A 12,261-nucleotide genomic window follows, 5' to 3' on the forward strand; every position below is an offset into this window, starting at 1 on the left:
TTTGAATTAAAAAAATATGACTTCGACTTTGATTTGCTTAAACCTCCACCACCGCTACTACTGCCGGCACTGCTACTACTACTGCTATTGTTGCTAATATTTTTTTTATTACCACTTTGGTTAATACTTTGGTTTATGTTTATATTAATGTTGTTACTAGTGATTGTGCCTAAATCGGATGCAGCAACTAACAAACTGGATGCAGAGCTATCGTCTACAGCTGTTACAAAATCAATATCACTTTCTGTTTCGTTTGGGATACTTGTTGTTGTTGGATCAATGTAATCTTCGTCGTCTGTGGTTAAACCTAATTCATCACCATAACAAATATGCACCCATTGCCACATCTCCTGTGGGAGCATTTGCTTGTTCATTAACGTATTCTGCCATACTCGAAATAGCATCAAAAACGCCTTATCCCGCGTAGTGAAAGTGGCAAAGAAATACTTTTCTTTGTTGGTACAAATTGAAATAGCGTTTGGTATGACAAGTGCTGTTTTCTCTTTAGTTATTGAAGTAACATCCTTCCAGTTGATACTTAAATAGGTCTCCCAACCAAATATGTTGGCATGAAAGCAGACATAGTTCTGTGATACGTATAAACGACCCTGTACAAGAATATCACGCTGTAAGGCGCAAGAATAATCTACAAAAAAAAATTAAAATCAAAATTAGTTTATAATTACCATTCAAATGACATATATATTTAGGATAGATATAGATTGAAACATTATTTTATTTAAAGAAAAATTATTACAAATCACTAGCATATATATATATATATATATATATATATATATATATGTATATATAAAAAGTAAAATTAAATAAATTTTGATTTTGTAACAAAGAAAGAAATATTTAGAAATTTAAATAATAATTTAGGAAAAAAAAAAATTGTTTAACTACGCAACTTTAATTAATTAATTAATTAAAAAGATTTAATTGGTTAGTACTTGTGCATTATCCCCATTAAGTTTCCAAGTATTTGTATTTTATTGGCAAAATAAATTTAGGAAAAAATTATTTTAGTTGCAAGTTGTGAGTATACGAAATAATTGTTGGATATAAATAATTTATGAGCGGTTTTGATGTTGAATTATTGAATTAAATTATAATTGACGAGTGAGTATTCACGAATAGAATTTATGCCTTTGACATAAAACAGTTTGAAGATATCGAAATGAATATAACATATAATAAATAAAAATAAAATATATTTTAAATATTGAACTTTTGAATAACAAATGTTTGTAATGAGTTTGAAAATATGTATAATTGTTTAATCACATTTCCAGAAAGATTTATAACAATTTTGACAAGAAAAGCATTGTCATATAGTTCAGTTCTACTAACATATACATGCTTCAGTTCTACTATACATATTAAGAAAAAGTTATATATCAATTAAATGGGAAATTATTAGCAAAATAATATGTCTGTTTCCCGAGTTACTTGTAGTAAAACTCAAGTAAAACACAAGTAAAGTACAAACTGGGCCAAATTACGTTCTTTACACAGGTTTTCAAGGAACAGTTTTGTGTAAAATGTCGTGAGAAGACCAGTGCCGCGCAAATAAACAATACAAATACAATTTAAATTTAAGCCAAAACAGCTGATTCACACATCAACACAAATTTTACTCGAAATAAAATGTACGAGTAAAGTCTGTGCAGCATTTTCAAATTTCGACAGGGATGTTATGCTCTCTCAGATGCTCTCATTTACTCGAAAATTTGCTGGTGGAACGCACACAGTGTTACTCAAAGTTACTACGACTAGCTCGTGGAACAGACCTAATATATTGATAATAGAATGGATATTATTAATAAGCACTTAATATTAATAACTTTTTAATTTGAAGTTATTAAAAAACTAAGAATACTTCTGGCAAACAAATGGTATGTACGAGCATCGAACTTTTTAAAATACATTGCTTTACAAAACCAATTTCTTTCTTAAAGAATTAGGCGACCATTTATTTTGCACTACGAACAAATGCGATCCATGCATTCAACAAATATTTATGCATAAATCATCGATTCGTCATCTAACATAATTTTACTCAAATCTTCTAGAACAGGATCATTGCCATTGTCTTTTTTTTACCAATCAACATGAGCTCTGTTAAGAGTTCTTATCAAATTATGTGGAATAAAATGAAAACAGACCCTTTTCAATGTGTGACTTGATAACAGGCATTATCAGTTTTGAAATAGTATCACTGTTCTTTAGCACAACAAGTGATTTTGGACGATCTTCATGATTTTCATTGATAATTTCCAATAAAAGAATAGCGTGACCAAACACGTTAGCTTTCCAAAATTGTAAAGGATAAATCATTATTGTCATAATTGAGAATAAGTTTATTAATAAACTCTTGTCTTTTGTGTGACACATTTGTGAGATTGTAGGAACTATAAGAACCAAAATTGTCAACTGGTCCCTAGCAATACTAAAGGTGACTCATGCTCATAATAATGTCTTCCACTTAAAAAAAAAATGGCAGGCAAACTGCAAAACTTCCTGTGAAAATATTGATCAAATGTTTCTATTCACTACTTGATAATATATTTTTTAAAATTATTGGAGTAAATTTGAAAGTTGCTTTAGTTCATTTTACCCATTCTTGATAAGGACTCGAAATACTCAATATGTGCAACTTAACCTAGTTTTAATGAAAACAGACAATATTTATTTTGCAGTTTAAATATTTAGTTTTTCAACTAGACATTCTACAAAAATATTTTAAATAATTTAAGTTTTAATCAGTTTTCTGAAGCTGAAACAAAAGAATTTTAACGAAATTTTCACTAGATACTTTTAACAGACACAATATATATCACATCAACAGAGAATTAGCTCATCTCCTAAAGAATAAAAAAATCCATATCCAATAATGCAAAAACTGTCTAGTTTTTTGCTTTACAAGTACGAAGTGTTAAACACTCTCACACTCTGACTGCTCCATGAGAAAGAATCCTGAAAAAGCAGCGATTAAGATGGGTTGCACATGTGATAAGAATGCCGAATATGAGAGTACCGTTTAAAATTTATGAGGACGAAGTAGGAACCAGCAGTAGAAGCGGGCGACCAAGAAAACGATGGAAAGACAGTGTGCAGCAGAACTTAGAAGAAATGAACATAAGAAATTGGAAAACAAAAGCAAAACACAGAGAAGAATGGAAGACTGTTGTTAAACAGGCTTAGGTCATACAAGGACTGCATAGTCACGGATGATTATGATAAGAAAGAATCCAAATGAGCTTTGAGCGACATTGTCAATCGACCTAAGACGATTGTGACACTAATATTTCTCGAAGTAGTAATTTTGTTTCGGAACCAAAAAGAAATTATTCAAGGCCGTGTTGCTGGTTGATCACATTTCTTGAGAATTTTTGACAAAATCTCTTGAGCAATGATGGTGCAAAAACGTGGCGTAAGGTCCATGAATTGACCTTCTAAAAGCTGACTGGCTGGTTTTGGCAGATATCTAACGGAAATTTTTCATAACCCCCGTAAGGTGTTTCTCATTCACCATTTGTTTTACTGGGGCGTATTCAGAGTACATAACACCACGGTAATCGAAAAAAACTGATACCATGATATTTGTTTCTGAAGCGCTACTATTAATATAGATATTATTCAGTTTAGAAGTTGGGAATGTGAACTCTTATGTGATCCACTAGTACTTAGTTTCGAAACTTATGCGAAAAATCACAACTATTATTTTTAAATTGAATATCTAATAATTTAAAGTTCTCATATCATATCATAAAAAATATAAATAGTGTTGAAATGAGTTGAAATTTTCGGAAGATAAGAAACAATTCATCAATCGGAGACAAAACCTTCAAATTCCCAAAACGAATGTTAGACGTTAATGACTACAGTCGAAAATAATTAAACGAATAATTTTTATATTAGCACAATTATTTAAATATAAAAAATTAAATTAAATATTTCTCAAATATTTCAGAAGTTGTAATTTATATGAATAAATTTGTATGGCATGACAAAATGTAAACCATTGCGATTAAAAGTCCGTTCTCCCGGTTTGGGCACCTGTAGGCAGTATAAGATTAGATATGCTGAATTTTTAAGAAATTATTTCGTGTTTGATAGTAAATTAAAATAGATAACGTTAGTATTTTGTTAATAGTTTGATTACAATAAAATTAGTAATTATAAGCTATTGATATAAAAATTAGCTTAGTTCACTTTTCAAAAATGACACTTTTGATCAATAAATCTATTTAAATAATTTTGTAAGACAACAATTTTGCAAATTATATCAAAAAAAAAATTTTTTTTAATAATTATTAATTAAAACATAAAACCAAATTTTTTAAAAAAGTTTTAACTGAAATATTTGTTAACTTTCTTAAAAAAAATATAGCAATTTCGTGATTGCTATAAGTTCTTAGTAAAAGCTTTTAGTAAACACTAAAATAATATATAGGTATCTGCTTGTTAAAGTGTCGACAATTTTTCTTACTATAAAATGTAATAAAAAATGTTCAATTTCATTTAAAATAATATCGTTCATATCCAGTATTCGATACTGGAAGTTGTCGTCGATCAATCGCACAATAGTCCATATTGTAGTAAAAAAATATTTAAAAATCATTTTCTATACTAAAAGGATGTTTCAGATCATTGCTTGTACAACCTATCATTGGCTATTTAATAGTCGCACTCTTAGACTGGGAGTTTACTCCTGTGCATATTGTAGAACCTCTGAAAATGGGGAGAAAGAAATAACTGTTAAACAGAACTTCTTTATCTACACAGTTATGGGTGAAGTAAGGTGAACTTCTGTTGCTCACAGAAGTTCGGCTAAGAGCGAAAACATTCTAAGATTTTTGAAAACCACGAAATGGTTTTATACCGTGTATACCGTGTATAAAACCATTTACCGTGTTTAGCAGTGGTATCACAATGGACCAATAGGGTCTAAATAAGTTGATCCTGTAGACCGACTTTCAATCTTTATACAATATACAGGGTTGCCGACATTGCATTTAAAAAATTTAATGAGATAAATGAAAATGTGCGAAAATAACTTTAAATATTTAAGTTAATTTATTTTGGTTCAATATGGCCAATACCTCTAGCGTGAATTATGGCTTTTAAACGGCCAATGAAGCTATTGCACCCTGCCCGCAATTGGCTTTGCGGTATTTTGGCCCATTCTCGGCTTAGCGCTTGCTTCAGACGATTGACATTATGATACTTTTTAGTGCCAACCTACTTTTTAAAACACACCAGGTCGAGAAATCTAAAGGGTTTATAAAGGGAATTAGAACAATACGTCATAAAAAATATGTTAAGGTTGGATAGTTTTATAATCTTTTCCCCTAGAAGACGGTGTTGTCTTGAGTACAATTTATCAATTTAAAGAATCTACTAAACATACTTAAAATAAAGGGTATTAGCACTCGACTCGAAAACTAGAATAATTATCTATTCTAATTTAAAACTGTCTTATGGTAGATTTTTATATATATTTTAAGTTAGTATTATTTAACCCATTATTATCTACTGTTTATTAACTTTCTCAACAGTTTGTGAAATTAATATAATACTATATTCCCCTTCAATATTATTCCATAAAAGCACTTGTTTACAAATTATTAAGAATTTCATTTTTCTATAGTAAAACTTTCCGTATGGATTAAAATTTTTTCCTTTGGTGAAAACTTTGGCTACTGAGTGAAAACCCCTATTTTGCGCAAATGTAAAAAATCAAAATAGAATTCGAAATTATAAGATGATATAATAACTTTGTATTAACACCATGTTTATCAAAAAATAAATAAATAATTTTTTTTAAAACTGCTGTGAAAATCGAAAATGTGAAAAACGAAACTATGTTATAGTACGTAACTATTTAAGACACCTCGACGAACAATACTTGGACAATATTAGAACAATACTTGGCGGCATATATAAAGGACTGTTGCATGAACACGAGAATGGTATATGATAACCAAATCGTTAAGACTTCTGAATTCCACGAAAAATTTCATTATAGACCGTTAGATCCAATCTTTGGAGATATTTTTTCTGTAAACTAGTGTACGAGTAATAGTCTATATATGTTGTAGAAACTCATGCATCATTTTTAAATTAAGTTACGTATAGTTACGAATAGAGTACGTAACTTAACTATTGACTTACCGTAATACCTATCTCCATATGTGTATATCAAGGATTCTACTTTTTTAAATTAAGTTTTTATGAAATATGATGTTTCCATATTCATATTAAATGCACTTTTTTAAAATGCACGAAGAGTTCATGAAAAAAAATAATTAAATTATTTTAACTGAAATTTTATTTGAAATGAAAATTAAAATCAACATTAAAATGAAAGTTAAAATTAGGAAAAAGAACAATAAAGACAATTTAAAATGTTTGAAGGATGTACTTATTGTGAAGGTGTATAGTTTATAAAAATGTCATTAAACATATTTCTTACTCACCAACAATTAGTCGTTCATCATTTGGGACCTCCTTAAACAATTTCTTAAAGTCCTGTGAGCGTGACTTATAGTTTGGGTATAAAACGTTATACCAGGACTTCTTTTTAGCACGCTCAGATAGCCTCGAACCACTTTTCGACTTTTCGATCGATAAAGAACTAGACTCTTGTGCAGAGTTGCCACGCACTAATTCACCTGATGTATCACTCGATTTGCTTATAGTATCCTGCCAATAAATGCACAATTTATAAGCAATCTTTTTACTATTTTTTTACATTAGTTTTTTTTTATTATTAGAAGTAATAAAAACCTTAGTTTAATCATCAATGAATCATATTGAACACCTGAGCAATTAAAATGGCCACTAATAGTGCGCTTATCAGTTGCCAATGTATACAAAAGTTGACTTTTTGGTCATAAAAGTCTGCAGCTGGTGACACTCGAAGACTCGAAGAATCAAAGAATCGAAGACTCAAAGACACGAAGACACAACTTCTTGCATGAAAAGAACACGTTGGCAAGTGTAAAATTGTGTAATCGTTTATATAACCGACTTTGGTTAAATTAAGTTGAAAAATCTGTTTCTCTGTTTTTTCCAATTAGCATATTTGAAATTGGAGTTGCGAATTTAATGAAGTATTTTTTGTTCCGCAGTTTTTTGTTCCGCGATTTATTCAGCCAAGCGCGCAGTTAGCACTGAACACAGTCGCGCCCCAAATAACAGACACTGGCGATTTGCAGTTCTAAACTAAAAATATTATTCATAAATTTCATTCGACTTCATTTGGGGGATTTGGCGTTCCATTATCAATATCGAGGCATTCACATTAATATGTGTTATCAATGAAAGCTTTCAATGAAGCTTTTTGCGAAGGGTATTCTAATCAATTCTCTTTTATAAACTATATTTTTGTTTTCAAGAAATTTTTTTTTTTTTTCACAAAAATAAACAAATACTGGATTTATTGTGTTTTATAAATTTAGACACTTGGTGAGGAGGTGTTAATTATTATATGAAAATATAATTAAGTAGACACATGGCACGCACACAGATTTTGCTGTTTCACTATTAATTATTATGGAAAAATAATCAAATATAGTTATTATTAATATATTGGAGATTTTGTTGTCAATAATTGCACACCATAATAATTATATCGAAACGTTTTTAATCCACTTATACTTTTAAACAACTTATACTGAATTGTTTATAGCCATTGCAGCATGAAGTGGATCTCATCTTATTTCACCCATCGTTTTCTTTGTCCACTCTTGGTCTTCTCCATGGTCTTACTGCAACGCTAGAAATGTACTTCCAGTAAGTCTGCTTCCATCGGCTGTTGTTTTTAGAACGCTATGAGAATTGTAGAGTTCTGCACTCTTGATCCACGAGTGACTGAACCAACTACGAGGATACTCGACTTCGTGTCAATTTATCATAGTTTACTCTTTATATGATCGTTTCTTAATTCATACCGATTTTCTACTCAAGCATTTCACTTTTATGGCTAAGGCTAATTATCGTTATATGGTAATAGTACTGCTCCATACAGTAGCATTGTTTAAACGACCATGTTGTAGATTTTGAATTAAATTTCTTAGTAGATGGTTCATTTTATAAAAAAAAAATGGGTAACTATTGGTAAGCATTCGTTGCGTTTCTAAATAAAAGCAATATAGTATATATAGTTGTTGGATCCAATCACCTATTTGCGTTCTGGCTGTTCTTGTACTGATTTATTTTATTATAAAATTCATTACAACCTCATCATTACAAAAATGAGCGGTTTAAAGACTCATCGTATTTGACTCCTGTTTGCAAATGGAACATTTAAAACATCTCTCTATCTATCATAACTACAACTTCTACTTGCTAGTATATCGACTCAACGACCTTTTACTGTACATGTATTATACAATTTATTTCACCATAAGAAACACAATTTTCAAATATTACTGAACATATTTTTGCAGTTTTTACAAGTTAATCTTTTTTAAAGCATTCATTATCTATGATAAAACAGCTCATAATAACTACTGCACGACCTATCTAGTATATGTCATCTATCCAACTTTGTTAATTCACTTCATTTAAAATCGTACTTTTATTCTTAACAGATATTTCGGTCGTGATGTAAGTCATGGATACAAACTTTACAGTCTTTATTTCTAATAAATTCTAATAAATTGAATAATTCTAAAAAAAGTCGATTGGCTAGTCGACTCGCGCTTACTTTGGCCAGGTATTCATAGAAACATGGAATTGGATTCACCATCCTTTCGTTATGAGATTAGAAAAAGCGCACATGAAGCAGAGGTACCTAGAAAGGAATGTTAAGCTATGTCAAGCTCCGCAAACGGGTACTGAGGTCTTACTTAGTAAGTAAGAATAATTGTTATACCTTCCATCAGTTGATGCAATAAACATTAATTTAACAATTTATTTCATTTTTAATAAAAAGAGTAAAGTGCATATATTGTATATACAATCGTATATTTAATCGGCATTCATTTCCTTTTACATTTAATATTAAGGGTACTTATCTAGGCACATATATTTATGAAATATATAATTTTAAGCATTTACGTGCACGGTTATATGAACGTGTAAATTTATCAATTTGCTATATAATAGCACTATTTTTATCAGGAATAATCATGAGAGCACAAAATGGAACGTTCAGCGGCGCAATTTTTTAGCCAATATTGTGGTAATTTTAAATATTTGTGTAAACTTTATTGATCAGCGGTGTCACTATTATTAAATTATGAAATAGAATACAGAAATCGAGCGAAAAGTCCAAATGATAATGTATTTACAAAGATATTTTTGTAAATGATTGCTTGTGTTAGAATGCAACTAGGTCTGACGACAAATAAATTTATACGATATAAATTTATTCGGTACAATTTTCATGTAAATTTATCAAGTTTGTGTAAACTAAGCAGATCATTTTAGATGAGTACCCCTATTATGTATGATAAGGAAGACAACATTTTAAATATTGTATTTATCCAACTTCATTGTTATTGAATATTTAATGGGTGCTCACATATCAAAATTTTCTATAGTTTCATGCTTTGCAGACTTGGTGAGTACATTTTGATGGTCGTAAACCAAGTCAAAGTCTAAAATGTGAATTAAACAGAGTAGCTGATTTTCATTTTCTTAATCATTGGTTCATTACATTACACTTCGTAGTAGGAAGTTTATTTTTCAATTTATTTTTAGACAAATTTGGTCAGTTTAGGATTTGCTGTGGATTACCTTACTATTGAATTACTGTGAATACTAGTACTTTCAAATGTTCACGTTTGAGGCTCGGGCAGCTCGAATATACGGGAATTCGAATATTTACGAATTCGTTGTGATCGAGTACAGACATAGTAAAACATAAAAAAGCTTGAAGCTGCTAACAGCTAAAAAAAATATTCGAAGCTCTATTGAGTACATATCATAATAAAATAATGTATCCTAAGATAACGATCAAATGTTATCGATCAACAAAATATATGCATATAAATTACATATGGGAAGCAAACAGGCTTATATTAGAAAATCAATCACAAGCACGGATTATAATGAAGGTATACTTCATAGTAATAATTATAATATCCAATGTAAACAACTGATAATTATTATTATTATTATTATAACAAAATGTATATAAAGACTGTATATCAACTATAAAATGATTTCTCAAAACACAAAATCAAAACATTAAATTCGTTTATTTTGAGAAAAAAAAAATTAGGTTACAATTAAACCTAATTTAATTTAATTATTATTAAATTAATCAAATGACGAAATAGTCTAAAGATGATAGGGACTCCTAACAATTACGTGTTTGTATTAATTAATCTTGTTTTAAATTGTTTATACATCCTAATCTATTTGCCGATAATCCGTCTGAGACATGATAGAAAATGGATTCTAAATGTGCACTGCAGTATATATAAAATAACGAAATATAAAATATTTAAAGTCTTTATTTTATCTTTATTTTTAAAAATTTAAGCCTTTTAAATTTTATTTAAATTGAACATATATAGATAAAACATTGGACTGCAAACGTACTATTGATACTATAACTTTTGTTAGGCTAGTAAGGCACAGTGCATTTTTGCTTTGCTAGAATCAGTAACACTATCGTATGTAATGTACTGCACATGTACAAACTCTACATGTTTGAAGAATTCGTATACACACATATATGATTTAAATATACAGAACATTTTAAAACGTTTTGTTTGCCTACATTTACACTTCTACTCTATATAGTGTGGTTTTATTTTGTATATTTTTGCACTATAAATGTACATTACAAATGTACACTACAAATGTACACTACACTACCTGTAGTATACATTCTTTTTGTACATTTAAGTCTGTGAAATGTACGCTACGAACGGGTGCACACAGTGTACATTCTTTTTGTACTTTTAGAAGTACAGAACGTAATAAAATGTACGATAAAATAATTATTTATTATGTATATTATTAGGTACGTTCAATTAAAATTAGAATAGGGTACTTTACTGCAAGTGGCATTCGAGTGGATGTTTTCATGAATTTTCCTCATGCATGCAGAGCTCTATCTGGTTTTTAATATAAATGTAAGTTGCCTATGTATCTGTGGTATCCCACAGTTCCGAATCTTTCTCCACCCTCTCTACAAGATTGTGTACTACATTTTAAGGAGGAAGCCAAATTTCTATGTATGTTTTCGATATGAAACTTAATAAAAGCAAAACACTTTAGAGCGCGCTAGGAAAAACAATATTGCGCTTCTTTTATGTCAAAATGCTAGTGGTAAGAAGTGGGGTCTACAGCCTTGTATCACTCAATAGTTCTATGTAGTTGCCATTAGGCCTATATTGCTGTATGGTGTCACGATATGGTGGACAGCTCTTGACAAACCTTCGTACTGTTCAGTACTTAACAGGATTCAGCGAAGATGGTGTGTATTATGTATCACACCGTCTATTTCACTAGATTTGATGCTTCACTTACTGCCACTGGATATTATTAGTGAAGAAATGGCAACTTCATCTGCTCTTATACTTAAAGCTGCCTCACAATGCAGAGCCAAAAATGTTGATTACATCTCCCTCATTCTCAATTTCGACAGGAAATTTAGTGTCGAATTTCCGTCTAGAGATTTATGGACGTTAGGTAGTCCCTCTGAGTTCCCGGTCATAAGGATATATACTTTTGGCAATTACAGAGCTGACAAGCTAGCCAGAAAGGGTGCTTCAGGACCTCACGTCATGCAAACTGTCACTGAGTTCTTTCTGTGTTGAAATTTTTTATAAAAGATGAAAAGACTCTTGATGATATATAGGCATCTGTATGCAATCAGGCCACGTTCAGATAAAAGGAAATCCAAAATTCTCATTGAGATACCCCGTAGAGATGTTGGTCTTTTGGTAGGTTTACTTACAGATCACTGTAAACTAGGGAACCATGCTAGAAGATTAGGTCCCCCTTTCAATCAAGCCTCTGATCTATTATGTTTTTGCCCAACTCATGCACGACGGCGACTCAAAACTTTATGAACTCCTTTTCTTGAGGATCTTGATCAGTTACAAGACCTGACACTAAATAGTATTTTAAGCTTCGCCAAAGGCTCTAGGTAGTTTTAAACCCTGAGTTTTTCCTACATATACGGTAACACAATGGACCAATAGGCCTAAGTGGATCCACCAGCGATCGCCGGTATAACCTAATCTAACCGAACCTACATTGATTACACAAGCAACTATAGTAGTG

General features: G+C 30.4%; 1 protein-coding gene across 3 annotated transcripts in view; it reads right to left on the bottom strand.

The window, feature by feature from the left end:
* LOC119688990 (protein Aster-B-like) overlaps positions 1-12,261 on the bottom strand; it is a gene marked incomplete at its 3' end in the record, with an annotated part of 30,159 nt that continues 17,898 nt past the window's right edge. For all 3 annotated transcript variants that reach the window (XM_038103705.1, XM_038103704.1, XM_038103706.1), the window contains 2 exon segments: positions 1-646; positions 6,489-6,714. In XM_038103705.1, the coding sequence (XP_037959633.1) occupies positions 1-646; positions 6,489-6,714 (872 nt within the window).

Source organism: Teleopsis dalmanni, chromosome X (genome assembly GCF_002237135.1).
Source record: "Teleopsis dalmanni isolate 2A chromosome X, ASM223713v2, whole genome shotgun sequence".
NCBI classification, from domain to species: domain Eukaryota; kingdom Metazoa; phylum Arthropoda; class Insecta; order Diptera; family Diopsidae; genus Teleopsis; species Teleopsis dalmanni.